Source organism: Delphinus delphis, chromosome 11, assembly GCF_949987515.2.
Source record: "Delphinus delphis chromosome 11, mDelDel1.2, whole genome shotgun sequence".
Classification (NCBI taxonomy): Eukaryota; Metazoa; Chordata; class Mammalia; order Artiodactyla; family Delphinidae; genus Delphinus; species Delphinus delphis.
Window position 1 is genome coordinate 31,747,598 of NC_082693.1, and position 20,441 is coordinate 31,768,038.

The 20,441-nt window shown below is 35.2% G+C and overlaps 1 protein-coding gene across 1 annotated transcript in view; it reads left to right on the forward strand.

The window, feature by feature from the left end:
* Positions 1-20,441, forward strand: part of CNTN1 (contactin 1) — a 232,829-nt gene that overhangs the window by 179,156 nt on the left and 33,232 nt on the right. The window contains exons 22-23 of the mRNA XM_060024589.1: positions 7,493-7,605; positions 8,402-8,558. Coding sequence (XP_059880572.1) covers positions 7,493-7,605; positions 8,402-8,558 — 270 coding nt within the window. The remainder of the gene's footprint in view (positions 1-7,492; positions 7,606-8,401; positions 8,559-20,441) is intronic.

Genomic DNA, 20,441 nt, shown 5'->3' on the forward strand with positions numbered 1-20,441 from the left:
CACTGAGCATAGGAGAAGCTCCAGTACACATCTGGCTCTGGATCTAGTCCTTCTGTCTCCAGCCCCACATTCCAGCAGAATGATAGTTACCAGCACACTGTAAGAGGAGATGTGACCCATGCTCACTTCAGATCCAGTTCTCCCACCAAAGCCACTGGACACACAGAGATTGGTAGGGGCACTACAACACAAGAACACTCCTTCAAGAACTGAATAGTTAAATGTTTCACCTAATTTCAAAGAGACTGAGAAAGTTAAATATGAAGACAGAGAAATTAGTTTCAAACAAAAGAGAAAGAAAAGAACCTCTGTAAAAAAACAACTAATGAAGCAGAGATAAAGAGTTTAAAGCATTAGTAATAAGAATGCTAACTGAACTTGGGAAAAGAATAGATGAAGACAGTGAAGATCTTAACTAGGAATTAGAAAATGTTAAAAAGAACAAGTCACAACTGAAGAATGCAATAACTGAAATGAAAAACACTAGATGGAATTAGCAGCTGACTACATGATACAGAAGAACACATAAGCAATCTGGACGATAGAATAATGGAAATAATCCAATCAGAACAGCAAAAGAAAAACATATTTTAAAAAATTGAGAACAGTTTAAGGGACCTCTGTGACAATATCAAGCATACTAACATTTTTTTAAATTTATTTATTTATTTTTGTCTGTGTTGGGTCTTTGTTTCTGTGAGAGGGCTTTCTCTAGTTGCAGCAAGCAGGGGCCACTCTTCGTCTTGGTGCATGGGCCTCTCACTGTTGCGGCCTCTATTGTTGCAGAGCACAAGCTTCAGACGTGCAGGCTCAGTAGTTGTGGCTCACAGGCCTAGTTGCTCCGCGGCATGTGGGATCTTCCCAGACCAGGGCTCAAACCCGTGTCCCCTGCATTGGCAGGCAGATTCTTAACCACTGCGCCACCAGGGAAGCCCCCATACTAACATTTTTATTATGCGGGTCCCAGAAGAAGAGAGAAGGGGGTCAAAAGTGTATTTGATGAAATGATGGCTGAAAACTTCCCAAACCTGAAGAAGGAAACAGATATCCAGATACAGGAAGCACAGAGGATCCCAAACAAGATGAACCCAAAGAGACCCAAGATGTATCATAAAGAAATGGCAAAAGTTAAAGATAAGGAGAGAATTCTAAAGGCAGCAAGAGAAAAACAAAGAATCACTTACAAGGGAACCCCCATAAGGCTATTAGCTGATATTTCTACAGAAGCTTTGCAGGCCAGAAGGGAGTGGCATAATATATTTAAAGTGCTGAAAGGGAAAAACCTACAAACTAGGGTACTCTACTCAGCAAGGTTATCATTCAGAATTGAAGGAGAGATAGGAGAAGCAAAAACTAAAAGAGTTTATCAATACAAAGCCAACCTTGCAAAAAATTTTAGAGGGTCTTCTCTAAGTGGAAAAGAAAAGGTTACAACAAGTAGTAAGAGTTGATATGAAAGAAAAAACCCTACTAGTAAGAGCCAATATATAGTAAAGGCTGTGGATCACCACTTAAATAAGCAACTATGAAGATTAAAAAACAAAAATTGTAAAATCAACTATAACCACAATAGACTTTTAAAGGATAAACATGAAGAAGCAAAATATGACATCAAAACAGAAAATTTGTGGAGGGGAGTTTAAAAAGTAGATCTTTTAGAATGTGTTTGAATTTAAATGATTATCAGTTTAAAACAAGTAGTTATAGTTGTAGGTCAACATATATGGACTCCATGGTAACTACAAGTCAAAACCCACAATTATAGATACACAAAAACTGGAGAGAAAGGAACACGAGCACACCAATAAAGAAAATCAAACCACAAGGGAAGAAACTAAAAGACAACTACAAAACAACCAGAAAACAAGTAACAGGATGGCAATACGTATATATCTATCAATAATCACTTCAAATGTTAATACACTAAATGCTCCAATTAAAAGACACAGAGTGGTTGATTAAATAGGGAAAAAGTCCCATCTATCTGTTACTTACAAGAGACTCACTTCAGAGCTAAAGACACACAGAGACTGAAAGTGAGGAGATGGAAAGAGATTCATGCAAATGGAAACTAAAAGAAAGCTGAGGTAGCAATACTCATAACAGATACAGTCTATAACAAAGATAGAGAAGTGCATAATATAATGAAATGGTAAAGGAAGTGATACAAGAAAAGGGTATAACATTTGTTATCATGTATGCACCTAAACATATAAATCAAATATTAACAGACATAAAGGGAGAAATTGACACTAATACAATAACAGTAGGGAACTTTAACATCCCACTTACATCAATGGGTAGATTATCCAGACAGATTATCAATAAAGAAACAGTGGCCTTCATCATCAAAAAAATCTACAAACAATAAATGCTGGAGAGGGTGTGGAGAAAAGGGAACCTTCTTGCACTGTTGGTGGGAATGTAAATTGATACAGCCACTATGGAGAAGAGTATGGAGGTTCCTTAAAAAACTAAAAATAGAGCTACCATATGACCCAGAAATCCCAGTACTGGGCATATACCCTGAGAAAACCATAATTCAAAAAGACACATGCACCCCAGTGTTCATTGCAGCACTATTTACAATAGCCAGAACATGGAAGCAACCTAAGTGTCCATCAACAGATGAATGGATAAAGAAGATGTGGCACATATATACAATGGAATATTACTCAGCCATAAAAAGAAACGGAATTGAGTTATTTGTAGTGAGGTGGATGGACCTAGAGCCTGTCATACAGAGTGAAGTAAGTCAGAAAGAGAAAAACAGGGCTTCCCTGGTGGCGCAGTGGTTGAGAATCCGCCTGCCGATGCAGGGGACACAGGTTCGTGACCTGGTCTGGGAAGATCCCACATGCCGTGGAGCGGCTGGGCCCGTGAGCCGTGGCTGCTGAGCCTGCATGTCCGGAGCCTGTGCTCCGCAGCAGGAGAGGCCACAGAAGTGAGAGGCCCGCATACCGCAAAAAAAAAAAAAAAAAGAAAGAGATAAACAAATACCGTATGCTAACACATATATATGGAATCCAAAAAAAAAAAAAAAAATGATTCTGAAGAACCTAGGGGAAGGACAGGAATAAGGACTCAGACATAGAGAATGGACTTGAGGACACAGGGAGGGGCAAGCATAAGCTGGGATGAAGTGCGAGAGTGGCATTGACATATATACACTACCAAATGTAAAATAGATAGCTAGTGGGAAGCAGCTGCATAGCACAGGGAGATCAGCTCGGTGCTTTGTGACCACCTAGAGGGGTGGAGAAGGGAGGGTGGGAGGGAGACACAAGAGGGAGTGGATATGGGGATATATGTGTATATATATAGCTAATTCACTTTGTTATACAGCAGAAACTAATACAACATTGTAAAGCAATTATACTCCAATAACAATGTTAAAAAAAAAGATTAAAAAAAAAAGAAACAGTGGCCTTAAATGACACATTAGACCAGTTGCACTTAATAGATATCTATAGAACATTCCACCCAAAAACAGCAGAGTACACATTTCTTTCAAGTTCAAATGGCATGCTTCCCAGAGTAGATCACATGCTAGGCCAAAAAACAAATCTCAAAAAACTTAAGAGGATAAAAATTATATCAATCATCTTTTATAGTGAAAATGGTATGAAACTAGAAAACAATTACAGGAAGAAAAATGGGAAAAACATAAACCTAAGGATCTAAAAAGCATACTACTGAAAAACCAATGGGTCAATGAAGGAAATCAAAGAGAAAATCAGAAAATACCTAGAGACAAATGAAAATAAAAACACAGCTTTTCAAAATCTATGGGACACAGCAAAAGTAGTTCTAAGAGGGAAGTTCGTAGCCATACAGGCCTACCTGAAGAAAGGAGAACTATCTGAATAAACAACTTAAACTACCATCTAAAGGAATTAGAAAAAGAAGAGGAAACAGAGCCTAAAATCAACAGAAAGAAGGAAATAATAAAGATAAGAGAGGAAATAAATAAAATTCAGACCAAAACAAATCAATAGAGAAGATTTAATGCAAATTTGTATCAAAATACCCATGACATTTTCACACAACTAGAAGAAATAATTCTAAAATTTTATGGAACCACAAATACCCTGAGTGGCCAAAATAATTTTGAGAATGAAGAATCAGAGCTGGAGGTACCATGCTTGCTGACTTCAGACTATACTACAAAGCTACAGTAATCAAAACAGCATGGTAGTGGCACAATACAGACACATAGGTCAATAGAACAGAATAGAGAGCCCAGAGATAAACTCATGTTCTTATAGTCGATTAATATATGATAAAGGAAACAAAAGTATACAAAGAGGAGGAGCTTCCCTGGTGGCGCAGTGGTTGAGAGTCCGCCTGCTGATGCAGGGGACACAGGTTCGTGCCCCAGTCTGGGAAGATCCCACATGCCACAGCGTGGCTTGTCCCGTGAGCCATGGCTGCTGAGCCTGCGCGTCCGGAGCCTGTGCTCCGCAACGGGAGAGGCCACAACAGTGAGAGGTCCACGTACCACAAAAAAAAAAAAAAGAGTGTACAAAGGGGAAAAGACAGTCTCTTCAATAAGTGGTACTGGGAAAACTGGATAGATACATGCAAAAGAATGAAATTAGAAGATTTTCTTAATACCATATCCAAAAATAAGCTCAAAATGGATTAAAGAGCTAAATGTAAGACCAGAAACCATAAAATTCCTATAAGAAAAGATAGGCTGAATACTATTTGACATTTTTTGGGGTCTGTTTCCTTAGGCAAAGGAAACAAAAGCAAAAATAAACAAATGGAACCATATTAAACCTAAAAGTTTTTGCTCAACAAAGGAAATCATTGAAAAAATGAAAAGATAACCTACTGAGTGGGAGAAAATATGTGCATATTATATGACAGATAAGCAACTAATATCAAAAATATGTAAACAGCTCATTTAACTCAATATCAAAACAACAAACAACCCATTAAAAAAATGGGCAGAAGATCTGAATAGGCATTTTTCCAAAAAGACATACAGATGGCCAATAGGCACATGAAAAGATGCTCAACATCACTAATCACTGACCAAGTCAAATCAAAACCACAATGAGTTATCACCTCACAGTTGTCAGAATGGCTGTCATCAAAAATACTGCAAATATCAAATGTTGGCAAGGATGTGAAGAAAAGGGAACCCTAGTATATCATTGGTTGGAATGTAAATTGATGCAGCCACTATGGTAAGTGATATGAAGGTCCTCAAAAAACTTAAATCCAGCAATTCCACTCCTAGATATATATCTGAAGAAAATAAAAACACTAATTTGAAAAGATGCATGCACTCCAGCCTTCATAGCATTATTTATAACAGCCAAGATATGGAAGCAACCTAAATGTCCATCAATAGATGAAGGGACAAAGTAGTTGTGGTATATATATATACAATGGAGTATTAATCAGCCATTAAAGAAGGAATGAAATTTTGCCATTTGCAACAATGTGGTTGGACCTGGAGGGTATTGTGCTTAGTGAAGTAAGTCAGACAAAGTCAAATACTTAATGCTAGCACTTACATGTGGAATAAAATATAAAACAGATGAACGAACATAACAATATAGAAGCAGACTCACAGATACAGGGAACAAACCAGTGGTTGCCAGTGCAGAGAGGGAAAGGGGGTGGAGTAAAATAGGGGTAGGATTAAGAGGTACAGACTGCTATATATAAAATAAATGAACTGCAAGGCTATATTGTACAGCATAGGGAATATAGCCAATATTTTGTAACTTCTAAAGCGGTAGAATCAATAAAAATATTGAATCACTGTTGTACACCTGAAAGTAATATAATATAGTAAATCAACTACACTTCAATTAGAATTAAGTAATAAATAAAATACAATAAATAAACAGATAATACAATTTAAAACTGCCTGGGTGGGAGCCAAATTCGAATCTGATGGTTGGGAATATCCTCTTAGAGAAGATGACATTTGACCTAGGATATGAGTAATAAGAAGGAAGTCTTTGCAGAGGAGATTCTATCAGGCAGATAAAATAACTAGCACAAAGCCTTTATATGAAAAGAGTGCGGTATGCTTTACTTGTAGAAAGGCCAATAGTTCCAGAGCATAGGCTCTGAGTTGAGGAGGAAGAAGTGTGCTGGAGTCATAATAAGAAGGGTCTTATACATCATAGTAAGGAGTTTAAATTCTTTCTAAGTGTGATAAGAAATCATTGGAAGATAGTAAGGCAGAGAGTGATATCTAATTTATGGTTTTTTTAAATTATTCTGGGTAGACAATGCATATTGGTGGAATAAAAGTGAAAGCAGAATAGCAAATTAGGAGACCTTTTTTAGTATTTGAGGAAGAAACGTTGGTAGCCAGCATTAGGTGATAATGGAGATAGAAAGAAGTGGAAAATTTTCAGCAGGCAGAGTTGAAAATTTGCAGCTAATTTGGATGTTGGCAATAAATGGAATGGAAGACTGAATCGATTTTGGCTTGAGAAATTGGGGGTTTGGTTGTACCATTTAGTAAATATGGTAAAGTCTCACAGAAAGACAGATTTGGGGGTACATAGTAAATGTTCTGTCTTGATTATATTGCATTTGAGAAACCTTTTAGACATTTAGGAGGAGATAGGAAGTTGCACATACATGTCTAGAGGTCGAGAGAGAGACGAGCTTGAGATAAAATTGTGTGTACTCAAAACCATGGGCCCAGGTGAGAGGTTTAAAGAAGATTCATATATAGAGGAGAGGAGTGTGCTCAGAATCAAGTCCTAAGTCATTCCACCATTTGGAAACTGGGGAGAGGACATGGAGCTAGCAAAGGATGATTAATGAGAAGGAAGAACCTGAGAGATAGGAGGAAAGATTATAAGAGATTATGAAATTTAAGAAAAGATATTCAAGAAAGAATTGGAAGGTCAACTCTGTGAAATACTGCAAAGATGCTAAGTTTTAAAAGAATAAAAAAGTGACATTAGATTTGGCCAAGTGGAGATGATTGAAGACCTTGAAAACAGAAGTTTCAAAAGACTGGTGGAGGGGCTTCCCTGGTGGCGCAGTGGTTGAGAGTCAGCCTGCCGATGCAGGGGACGCGGGTTCGTGCCCCGGTCCAGGAGGATCCCACATGCTGCGGAGCGCCTGGGCCCGTGAGCCATGGCCGCTGAGCCTGCGCGTCCGGAGCCTGTGCTCCTCAACGGGAGAGGCCACAACAGTGAGAGGCCCACATATTGCAAAAAAAAAAAAAAGAAAAAGAAAAAGACTGGTGGAGAGAGACATCCAAATGAAGGTTGATGAGAAGAGAATAAGAGATCATTTTATTACCTACCTCCCAGGGTCCCAGTGCATTAAATGAACCCATGGATGTAAAGTGCATACCATAGTGCCAGGCAAACAGTACAAAATCAGAATTAGCCATTGTTGTTGTCACGTCATTATCAGTATTATAATTCCCAATGTGATACAGCTTGCAGAATTGAAATTGGATATGGTGACTATCAGTTGCATGTTATTACTTTCACAGCTCCAAGCCAGCCTCCAAGGATCATCAGTTCCGTAAGGTCTGGTTCACGCTACATAATCACCTGGGATCATGTGGTTGCACTGTCAAATGAATCCACAGTGACAGGATATAAGGTATATAAAAGATTACTAGATTATTTCCCACACAAGCTTCATTCTTACAAAGAGTGACTGATGTTTTTTTTTTTTTTTTTTTTTTTTTGCCAAAACCCATCCAGCTCTCTTTTATTCTAGCTGTGAAGCAGAATCAGATGACATGATAAATTTTGAAATGAGAAAAGATCTTCAGTGAATTCTAGAAAAATACTATGTCAAATGAGCAAGATAGAATAACTGCTTTAAAGAATAGAGTTGTTAGAATAATTGGTGTTTAAAAAAGAGAGAAAGAAAGAATCCATTTTTGTTTGACAATGATTAAGATAGTGTCACCAAGCACACAGTGAATTCTTTGATGTATGAGGTACCCTCTGTAAATGAACAAAAATGGAAAAAAAGGTTATTTCTATATATTCTCTATATCACACTATCACATTTTTCAGTCAACACTAACTTTTAGAAACAGTGTGAAAAAATTTTAATTACTAGGCAATTTTTAGACTAATTTAATATATTGAAAGAGCCCTCATTTTTTTACCTTTTTCATAAAAAGACACATTCTCTCTATTTTGGTAATTTCAAAAAATAAAATTTAGATGCTTAAGATGCATCCTCTTGGATCACCCTAAAAATACATGAAATCAATTTCTGTGAATTAAAAATAACATGAATTTTCCAGCTAGTATTACACACAGTTCCCTAAGATTTTTTTTTAATTAATAAAAGTATAAGCGTTTTTATTCTGGTTTTAATGTTAGGGCATTGACTCCTTATTGCCAATTTATTAAACATAAATATTTTGAAACTTTTAAAGGTACTCTATAGACCTGATGGCCAGCATGATGGCAAGCTGTATTCAACTCATAAACACTCCATAGAAGTCCCAATCCCCAGGGATGGAGAATATGTTGTAGAGGTTCGTGCACACAGTGATGGAGGAGATGGAGTGGTGTCTCAAGTCAAAATTTCAGGTAAGCCAATCATTTAAGGCACGTTTTAATTAAGTACTCGTAAGTTCTAGGCCCATATGACTTCTCAAGGGTAAATGTGGGACTGATATTCACACTAATATCAGTATCATTTGTAAGGAGATTTGAAATGGTAAGGATGCCCTGAAACTTGAAACTTCTCCCTTTATGAGTCACAAAGTACATTTGCAACCTATCAGATACCTATTGGTTATTATCTGGACAGCAAAGCACAATTAAAATACCATAATGCATTAAAATGGTACATAATACTAGATCATTAGATAATAATATCCAAAATTCTCTTATATCAAAAGGAAATTCACTGGACAACTATCAGTATTCTTCTCACCCCCTTTTCTTTATCTTACACATATTAATATAATAAGATAGAAAGACAGTAGATGATAGTTCCTTCCTTTACCAGTATGTCTATTTGTCTCAGTATAGCTATTCCTTTTCTGCAGACTCTAATTATTTCTCACAGCATTGGTTAATTTGAAACAAATATTTAAGGCAGTTATTTCTTCCTGTAGAACTCTACTAATTTTAAAAATTTTGATATTTTCACTCACGCTGTATGCATGGTATAGTTTAATTATACTGAATTAAAATTGAGGTCATTTTGAGAATTTTATGAGACTATGAAGTGCTAGAATATGCTAAAGCAAAGATGGCAATAATTGATTTAGAAGAAAATTTGGTGATTTATAGCTAAATAGGTGAATATGTTACATATGAACCTAAAATAAAAACCCTTTGAAACAATTCCGGTGTTTTTTGTCCAATCATGGTTATGCAAAGAAACTGTTGAATTAACATTAGGAAATGTCAGATGTTAGGTGAATAGTACTATTCTAGACTTTTTAAAAATATGTTTGGATTTATTTGCAAATTATTTAAATTATTTACAGTGAGAAAGCATGTAAATACAAATGGAAATTTTAGGTTTTCTTATAAATTCAAATTATTTACATTGAAAATACTTTTAGTTTAGACAGTATTATTATGTCTTTTTAGAAAATTGCGAAAATATGAAAGGAAAAGAAAATAGTCATATTCCAAACACTAACTGCTTAACTAATGTTCAGTGGAATTTACTTTTAGTTACCCTATATACATATATAGTTTCATGTGATTTAATATATTGTGTCATATCCAAATTTTATCAATTATGTTCTATGAACATCTCCCATGTCATTGAAAACTTTATGCATTTTATTTAAAATTATACATAATATTCTCTCAAACAAATGTACAAAAGTTATCTACCCATTTCAGTTTTTCCTATCATAAATAACACTATTTTGAGTGCATTTTTATAAATATTTCTGCAGGTTAAATTTAAATAATCTTTCTGCAGGTTAAATTTAAACAATAAGTTAAAGAGTTTTACTTCTATATTTCAAAATTTATTTTAAAATATTTATCAACTTATATTCCTATTATCATTGTGTATGAGTACTAATGTTGCACCATTCCAACATTAGTCTCTTTCTTTAAAGTCATCACTATTTTAATAGGAGAAAATGGCATCTTTTTATCTTTGAAACTTTTTCTAAATTTTGAAATTTGATAACACACAGCTTCCATAGTTTCACACTTAGCAGGGCTGTTTCACAAAAGGAAATGAGAGGCAAATGTGGACATTATTTTGAGGGTGGTAAAATGCAAACGAACTAAGTAAAGTACTTTTGAACACTGACCTTCCCTGTCTAAAAGCCAGCAGTGGAACACTGTTGCTCTCTTCATTTTTACCCTTGATTCATTCCTAATGCAAAGCAGAACGTAGTTTCTGGAATTTAGACTATAGAAGTTCTTAGCAGGGACAGATGCTGTAGCAGTGACAGTAGCATTAGTACATTAGTGGTGTGCTGGTAAATGTTAAACAATTGACTCTCCTGGGTAGGAGGAAGCCCTGGTTTATAGTGTTTGCCAATTTTTGTGATGCAAATATTTCATCATGTCCGATTTCAAGCTTCCCACATGATGTCACTAAATGTGGAGTTGGAAAGAAGTGGTTAGGAGCACACTGTGATAGGATTGTCACCATACAGACGCAACAGGCATAACCTCAAGAGCACTGAAGACAATTAAAATGTAGTAAATAATTACGAAGTGAAGAGACTGAATATTTACTACCTTTGTTTTAAACTTTTTCATTTAACTAATAAGTTTACATAATTTCAATTTTAATAACAGTGTTTTCAACAACTAACTTAAACTTCCTTAAAATGTGATGGTTGCCTTTTGGAAGGTAGTATGGACCAGCTGCAGCACACCAAGTTTATAGTCTGATTGCCCAGTGTAAACAGCCCATGTGCAGAAGACACAGAGTATGGTTTTTTAGAAACCTCAAACATAGTTTCCTCTTTTTTTGCTAAATAATGGAAAATATTCTTATTAATGCAGAATTTCTATTATTTATCTCAATCTGACCATAACTGTACAAAAAAAAAAAAACTGTAGAATTAACATTAGGAAATGTCAGATGTTTGGTGAATAGCACCATTCTAGAATTTTCTCATTTAAGTTTGGATTTATTTTCAAATTTTTTAAATTATTTGTAGTGAGAAAAGCATTTAAATACAAATGAAAATTTTAAGCTTTCTCATAAGTTTAAAAGATTCCCAGTACTTTCATTTGTTTCAGTTTTCATGCCTAAAATATGTAGCCATGAATATAATACACTGCTACATTTTCATATTTATAACATTATGCTGTCCATTCATTGATTCATTCATTCAACAAATATACATTAAATGCCTAAAATATGTGAGGCATAGTTTACATACTTAAAATGTACTACCATTTGTACATTTCCACATGCCTTCAAGTCCACATCACAATCATTCCTCGCTGGCTCTATGACAATTCTAAAAATTTTTTTAGGCTGCCAGTTTTGACTTCCTATAGTCCATTCCCTATGCAGCAGCCAGACTGATCCTTTCAAACATGTCAAATCATATAACTTTCCTCTTAGAAAGATATCCTATAAAATGAAATCTAAATTCCTCACCACCTACCTTTATAATCTGGCCCTGCCAAACTCTCTCCCCTCAGTTAATTGATTTCACCCTTGGTCCATTGACCTCTTTTTGCTTCTTGAACATACCAACATTGTTCGTATTACCTTTAATCACCTGTACTTTTTCTTGCTGCTGCCTGGGATTCTCTGGATCTTGGCACAGCAGGTCATTCTTGTCATTTTTGTTTCTGCTCAGATGTCACCTTCTCAATGAAGAATTATTATACAGCCATCAATGTAAGATAGCCCTCTACTCCAATGTTTTGTCATATCATGTCACTTTTAAAATTTATTCATAATATTTATAGCTATTTAGAATTATCTTATTAATTTATACTGTTTATTGTCTATCTTTATCTTTACTTGAATGTAAGCTCTGAGGAGGCAAGTTCTTGCCTGCCTTGTTCAACCCTTGAATCCCCAGCACTCAGAGGACATATCTGGCACATAACAGGGTTTTAACAAATAATTCTTGAATAAATTCATGATTTCTGTATAGAGTAAGAATAATTTGGCAACTTAAACTATAATTTAGATGTCTAGAATGTTGATAATGCTTTCCCATTGGGTACGTGATTTACATTATGACATACTCATCCACAAGTTTGATTCTTACAAAGATTAAGACTTAGAGATATTCTAGAAAATTTATTAGACATGGTAATCTGTAACTCCACTTATCTCTGACCTGAACACTGTCAGCTGCTGTCTTAATAAATTGTTCCCTATCAGATGTTTATAGCTCACAGTGAGGCAAACATAATACTGTAAATGTTTCGTCACAAACATACTATGTCTAATACATTCTATATTGTCTTTTAAGAATCTTTTGTTTTATAGATCATTGTGAGTTAAATTAAGAATCTGGTGAAGATAGCTACAATATTCTAAATATAAATTTTAATAAATTAATTTAGTTTATGACATATTCACTTACAAATGTTAGAACATAGATTAACAAGGACCTTTGGTCATAAATAAATGTCCACAGAGAAGCGTGTATTTCATTACTAATGTGTGAATGTGCATACTTTGAGCTTTTATTTTCCTTTTAGTTTTAAACACACTATAGCTATCTTAGTCAAATGAAGACTTTCAAGGACATTTTAGAGTCTGGACTTCTTCCTGAGGGCAAAAAGTAGTCATTTGAAATCTTTAAGGTGGGAGTAATATGATAAGATATTTGCACTTGAAAAATAACTTTCGTGATTATGGAAAATATATATAGTAGGAGAGTAAGATATAAGGAGATGAATTACAAGGTTATTGCCATAGAAGGATTAAGATGATGATGGTCTGGACTGGAAAAAGGGTAGTGGTAAAGTCTAGGGTAGGTTCTAAAAGAACAAGGCATCTTTTCCACTTGATTTAAAGGTACTATATATTTATTTTGTTGACTTCATGTCTTTGAATAAATCTGTAATTTATCCTCATGTCACCATAGATGATGTAATCTAAACATTTAACCTACTATTTTTGGTAACTCCAAGCTATTAAGTTAAACTATATATATAAAACCAAAGCCACTGACTTCAATACTGATGAAAAACACATTTTTTTTTCACTTTGTCCTTTCTTCCCAGTAGCAGAAGACAAAGGGCTAGTAACCCAGTCTTTAGGTGGAACCTTTAGATGTTTGATTCCATTACTCACATGCTCCTTTCTCCATTACCCATGTAAGTAGTGTAGTATAAAAGGAACAAGAGGATAGTCGGAATGTTTAGATTTAATTCATGCTTTATGAAATTAAAATTCATAAAGAATTAATGTCAGCAATTTTGCAAAATATCCTTGGTAAGCATTTTCAAAAATCAAAAATAGTTTGAGCATCTAATTTTGTACAATAGCCTGTATATAGAAGGAGAGGGTAATATGCATGGTGGTCTTAGGTTTACTTTATCCTGCCTTCTTTAATGACAGGATGCTATATAATTAAGTGATCCCCAAATCTGTAACTTTGTAAATGTCCTGTATCATTCGGAAAAATAGATGTCAATAAATAAATTAACTACTAACCTAAAATTTTGGAATGGTATATTATATGACAATAATGTTACAGTTGCTTGCCATTCTTGTAGGTCCATCATCATAACTTTAAAGTCTTGTATTTGTAATTATGACACAATCAGATATTATCATTCATGAAATGCTATCACCCTAACTATCTTGAAATTACCAAATATTTTGCTTTACTTTGCTACATGTTGTGTGGGATTCAAGAGTTTAAGAGGGTGAATTCAACCTATGTATTTCTAGGCTGACAAGTAGCTTACATTTAAAATTACCTCTAGGGCTTCCCTGGTGGCGCAGTAGTTGAGAGTCTGCCTGCCAATGCAGGGGACACGGGTTCATGCCCTGCTCTGGGAGGATCCCACATGCCGTGGAGCGGCTGGGCCCGTGAGCCATGGCCGTTGGGCCTGTGCCTACGGAGCCTGTGCTCCGCGGCAGGAGGGGCCACAGCAGTGAGAGGCCCACGTACTGCAAAAAAAAAAATAAATAAATAAAAAAAAATAAAAGAAAATTACCTCTAAAATATAAATTCCTTTTATTACCATTCAGTCCTGACTACACACTTAAAATCTTTCCAACTGTATAGCACTCCTAGTTTTACAAAAAACATGAAAAAGGACGAGAAGTTATCTGAACAAACTAATATTTTTTCGCATTTCTAAATTTGACTTAGAACAGTGACTGCCTTGATTATTGTTAATGTAGCTCTATGAATGACTCAGGGTTGTTTCAGCAGTTGATGGATAGGGCTAGGAACTCCCAGCAAAGGGAATTCTCAGAGGTTTACTTACCCTTCAGAAGCTTTAAGCAGTAGTTCTAGAAGCAGATTTTGCCACTTTGTCAGGCCATGGATGGCATCTCTGCATCTAAATTAACTCAGGTTCTCCTGAATCTTCCCCAATGGTTTTTTTAGCTACTAGTAAATTCACACAACAGTCCCAACATAATTTGTTTACTTAGATTCAGACATAATTTGATAGGAAAATTAATCAGTGGAATACATTATAAAAATAGAAGGGAAAATTAAAAATAATACTCCAAGATTTACTTACTACCAAAATAATTTTGTTTTATAAAATTTGGTCTTAGTCTCTAAAGCTATACTTCAGTGTTACAATGTGCAAATAGTATTTTCCTCTGATAAATAAACCTTACTCTTAAAATAGTCCATATTTGTATAATACTTTTGCTCTCCAGGAAATTGATTCATTCATTAAACATCTACTGAACACCTACAATATGTCAGGCATTCTGCTAGGTTACTGGTTACAATAATTGGCAAGCCCTTCCGAAGCTTACATGCAGCAACATGGGTAGACCTAGAAATTATCATACTAAGTGAACTAAGTCAGACAGAGAAAGACAGATATCATATGATATCACTTATATGTGGACTCTAAAATATGATACAAATGAACTTATTTACAAAACAGAAAAAGACTCACAGACATAGAAAACAAACTTATGGTTACCAAAGGGGAAAGGGGGTGGGGGAGGGATAAATTAGGAGTTTCGGATTAACAGATACACAGTACTCTATATAAAATAGATAAACAACAAGTAACTACTGTATAGCACAGGGAACTATGTTCAGTCTCTTGTAATAAACTATAATGGAAAAAAATATAAAACTATATATATATAAAACTGAATTACTTTGCCATACACCAGCAGCTAACACAACATTGTAAATCAATTTAAAAAAATAAGAAAACTAGTAGATATCAGGAAAATAAAGAACTAACACCAAATAATAAAGTTCATTTATATTTAGCTTTATTAAGGATTATAAGTAAAATATAAGTGGCTAATATAGAGAATAAAAGAGGTAAAACTGATTTAAATGAGATGATCAGTTCAAGTCTCCTTTAAGTAGGAAATGTTTGGGCTGAAGCCTAAAGAAAAGGAACTAGCCAGACCCCTCAAGTGGGGCTAAGAGTGCCAGGTACCGGGAAGGAGCCTGACATGTTCAAGGAGACCAGTGTGACCATTACATAGTGGTGTGGGATGAGTTGGAGAGATGAGAGGGGCAAAGCCATGAACGGTCTTGATTCCATCTCAGACTCATCTCATACCCTTCTCCTCTCATTTTAACTCTCTCCCTCATCCCGTCCTTAAAGGCTTTTGTCAGAAGTTTGTACCTTATTCTATGTTCAATGGGAAAACATCGAGGAGCCTTTAGGAGATGAGTGATGCAATCTGATTTAAGATCATTTTTGCTATACTGCAGAAAATAAACTGGAGTGGAACAAAAGGGGAATTGGTGGGGCTGGTGAGTAAAGAGAAAGTATGAAGCCCAATCAGCACAAGCAGATTCTTCTTCAGAAAGAATCGATATATAGGATAGTTTACTTTTTTCTTGCTCTGCAAAGCAAAGCAAATTACAAGATCTTTTTGAGGATAAATGACTAAAGAAGATATTACATACTATTCAGAGGGTAAAAATGTACATTTTAGAATGTTTCTTGTAAAAATTTTCAGGTGGAATATAAAAGTTAGAGATAAAAATATTATAAAAGTATTCATAGGCTTGCTGGAGGAAAATGTCTAGATCATCTTGTTCAACTCCTTCTCAAGGGCTGGAATTCTCTGCAGGACATTGATGACTTATGCTCTCTCAACATCAGCTTAAACACTGTTGGTGATGAGGAGGGAATTCACCCATTTTACAAGCAGCCCTTAGACTGTCAATAGCTTTAATCAACAGATTACAGATCTCTGATCAATTCTATAATGATTGAACTAGTTTCCAATAAAATCAGGATCGACCCACATATACTATAAAATTCTTTCCTCTCTCTCTTCTGTCAGTGAAAGATGGTGCAGCTTTCAGGAAAAATGAAACCTCTCTGGATAATTTAATTTAGAGTCTTAAAAAAGAAAACCTTTTACAAGAACTGTGAAAATGAATGTCTGCTGGCTTTAAGAAAAGCAAAGTAGTTGAAAGAAACCCCCACTGGTGTTCCATCTGCTTGCAGTCCCAAAGTAGGGGATCCACAGATGAATCCCAAAGGCAGTGGCACCACCTTCCTTTGATATCAGCTGAGGCCCACAGTCCTGCCCACCACAGCCAGAGCAGCAGTGGCTTCTGCTTTTCTATGACCTCCCAGTTCACCCCCTTAGTGCCTCTCAGTGTCAAGAGAATCTAGGAAATATTGTTTTCACATTTTTACCTCAGAGATAGTCAGGAGGTCATAGGGAGCAAGAGGAATGGTGCTGAAATTCCAAGAAAAATATGTCCTTCTCCAAAAATAAGTAGGTTTACATCAAAACTAATAAGAAGAACCAAGCTAAATATGGATTTTTAGGGAAAGTTAAATTAAATAAAAGAGAGAAAATAAATATGTTTTAACTTCTAAACTGACTTCATGATACAGAAATTCATATTATTAGAAGCACCATTAAAATTATAGGATAAGAGAAGCTGAAGATATTAAAGCTATATCATGAAAATATCTGAAAGGGAGATTTGCCCAAGATATGGAAAATAATGATTAATATCACCTGATCACTAGGACTCACAGATAACAATGTGGCTATTATATTTAGTCACTCCCCATATTTCCTTTTTCAGTATTATGATAACATCATAATGGATATTATTGTATACAGACCTTTTTTCTGAATTTCCAAGTTTTTCTTAGAAAAGATTCCTAGAAGTGGAAATACAGGATTAAAGGGCAGGACTTTTCAAAGACTTGGCAAATACTTGACAATTGCCAAATTGCTATCCAAATAGCAAGGCCCACATTTTATCATTAAACAAGTCTTGTTTTAACTAGCATTTTGCTATTCAAAATTTTTTCATTAATTAAGCAAAGATATTATCTCATAATTTTTATTATTTAATTACTATTGCAATGAATATATTATATTTAATAGCTACTTAGTTTCAGTTCTATGAAATTCTGTTTATATTCTTTTTTTGTTTACTATTAATTACTTTCTTTAAATTGTTATGACCAATTTATAAAGCAAGATTTTTAATATTTTCATGCCATATTTGTAGCAAATATTTTTCAATCTTGTATTTAAATGTTATTGACACTAGATTGATATGTTTTATTTTTATTTTTTATTTTTTTTGCGGTACGTGGGCCTCTCACTGTTGTGGCCTCTCCCGTTGTGGAGAACAGGCTCCAGACACGCAGGCTCAGTGGCCATGGCTCACAGGCCCAGCTGCTCCGCGGCATGTGAGATCTTCCCGGACCGGGGCACAAACCCGTGTCCCTTGCATCGGCAGGTGGACTCTCAACCACTGCGCCACCAGGGAAGCCCGATATGTTTAATTTTTAAGCAAAATAATGAACAGTTATAAAAATTCTCAAATATTTATTGCACATAAACAAGAAGTAATAGAATAATAGATACAATGTAAATTTATTTATATTAAGTTCAAAAAGAATATAATAAAGCAACCTTTAAAGAGGTACATATATGACCTGTAAAACTTCCCCCAAAAGAGAATGATTAACACAAAATTCAGCACAGTGTTGTGAGGGGCAATCAGGAAGAAGCTTATAGGATGGTAACAATGTTATCAATATTTGTTTGCCTGCTGATAAGTATACAGGTGTTTTCTGTTGTTTTTAAATAGTATTTTAAAAAATACTAATTTACATAATTTATTTCAAAGTTGTAAGACTAAAAAGGGGGTTGACAACATTGAAGAGTGGAGAAAGACTATTGAATTTGGTATTTTATAGGTCTGTATTAGTTGGCTAGGCCTGCCATAACAAAGTATCACTGACTTGTTTAGACAACAGAAATGTATTTTCTTTCAATTCTGAAGACTAGAAGTCTGAGATGAAGATGTTGGCAGGTTTGGCTTCTTTGGAGGCCTCTCTTTTTGGCTTGTAGATGGCCATTTTCTCCCTCTGTCCTCACATGGTCTTCCCTCTGTGTAGGTCTGTGTTCTAATTTCCCCTTCTTATAAGAACACCAATCATATTGGACTAGAGCCCACCCCAATAACCTATTTTAACTTAATTACCTCTTTAAAGACTCTGTCTCCCAATACAGTCACATTATGAGGTACTAAGGATTAGGGCTTCAACATATGAATTTTCAGGGGTAAAATTCAGCCCATAATAAAATCATTGGTAATATCAAGAGAAAAACTTCCATAAAATAGTGTGGGTGAAGGTCTTATTTCTCTAAGCAAACCACACAGAACTTACATACTATAGGGAGGAGGTAAAATCAATCTATTGATATATAACATTTTGTCAGGTAGAGATAATGTATGAAGAAAATAAAGCAGAGGCAGGTGGGTAAGGAGGGATGGAAGAGAGCTAGAGCCTATGTTTTCTTTTTCTTTTTTGTCCCATGGAAAGACATTTTATTTTAAACATAGCAGTGTGTACATGTCAATCCCAAACCCCCAGTCTATCTCTCCCCTCTGCCCTTCCCCCCGGTAACCATAAATTCATTCTCTAAGTTTGCGAGTCTGTTCCTGTTTTGTAAATAAGCTCATTTGTATCATATTTTTTTTTTAGATTCTGCATATAAGTGATATCATATGATATTTGTCTTTCTCTGTCTGACTTACTTCATTTAGGATGATAGTCTCCAGGTCCATCCAGGTTGCTGCAAATGGCATGATTTCATTCTTTTTAATGGTTGAGTAATATTCCATGGTATATATGTACCACATCTTCTTTACCCATTCATCTGTTGATGGACGTTTAGGTTGCTTCCATGTCTTGGCTATTGTAAAGAGTGCTGCAATGGACATTAGGGTACATGTATCCTTTCAAAACATGTTTTTCAATAAGAGTGGCAGGAAAATCCTGCTCTGACAGGGTGGAAAAGAAAATCAAATGAAGTGAGGAAATTGTCCATGCAGTTATCTGGAAAGAAAAGTATTTCTACAAGAACATTAAAAAGCCCCAAGCAAAGAGTAGGTTTGAATGTTCAGTGTTCCAGCAAGGAGACCAGTGTGACTGGGGCCGAGCAAGCCATGGGGAGAGTAGGCACAACGAGTCTGGAGAGGTAAATAGGACCTGAATCATAACAAGCTTAAGGACTTTGGGATTTACTCTAAGTGTGACAAGAAACTACTGAAGTATTTTAAAATGTGGACTGATATGATCAGATTTATATTATACAAGTTGTATGTTTGCTATTCCTTGGAAGGAAGTAGAAATCTTGTGAATTGTGGGGAAAATCTCTGTAAATATCAGAAAATAAGGAGGGCAGGAAATAGTAGCCAAAAGGTGATAGTCCAAGTAAGAGAAGAAGTCAGCTTTGACTAGTGTGGTCACAGTAGAAGAAGTGAGAAATAGTTATAGTCAGTATTTATTTGGAAGAAGACCTAACAATATTTTCTGATGATAAGGGGTGTGAAAAAGGAATTGGCATAACTCTTAGGAATTTAGATTAACCAGTGGAATCATCTACTTAAATGGCCAACAGAATATCTACTTAACAGAATCATCTACTGAAAATAGATCACTGGAGAAAATAATTAGGAGTTCAAATTTTGGTATGCTACCTCATGCTACATCTATTAGACATCCAGGTGTATATGATTTTTAAAAAATTATCTAGCAAAACTGAGAATCCAGCTGAGATCAGATAATAAATTTGTCAGAGAACCACTTGGCATAATTGTATAAGTATCTACAACCCATACCAGTCTGATACAGAAATAGAGATAGCAGATTGTTGTTGGTGTTGCCCAAAGTTATTGTTAATATAATAGGAGATCAAGGGAAAAAAGGATTCATTACTTTTAGTTAAAGAAAAATTTAAATAGCTGGACAGAGAGTTTTTATCTATTAGAATATTTTCAGCTGTCAGTAACAAACTCTCAACTCAAAATTGCTTGAGAGATAGGTAGGCCT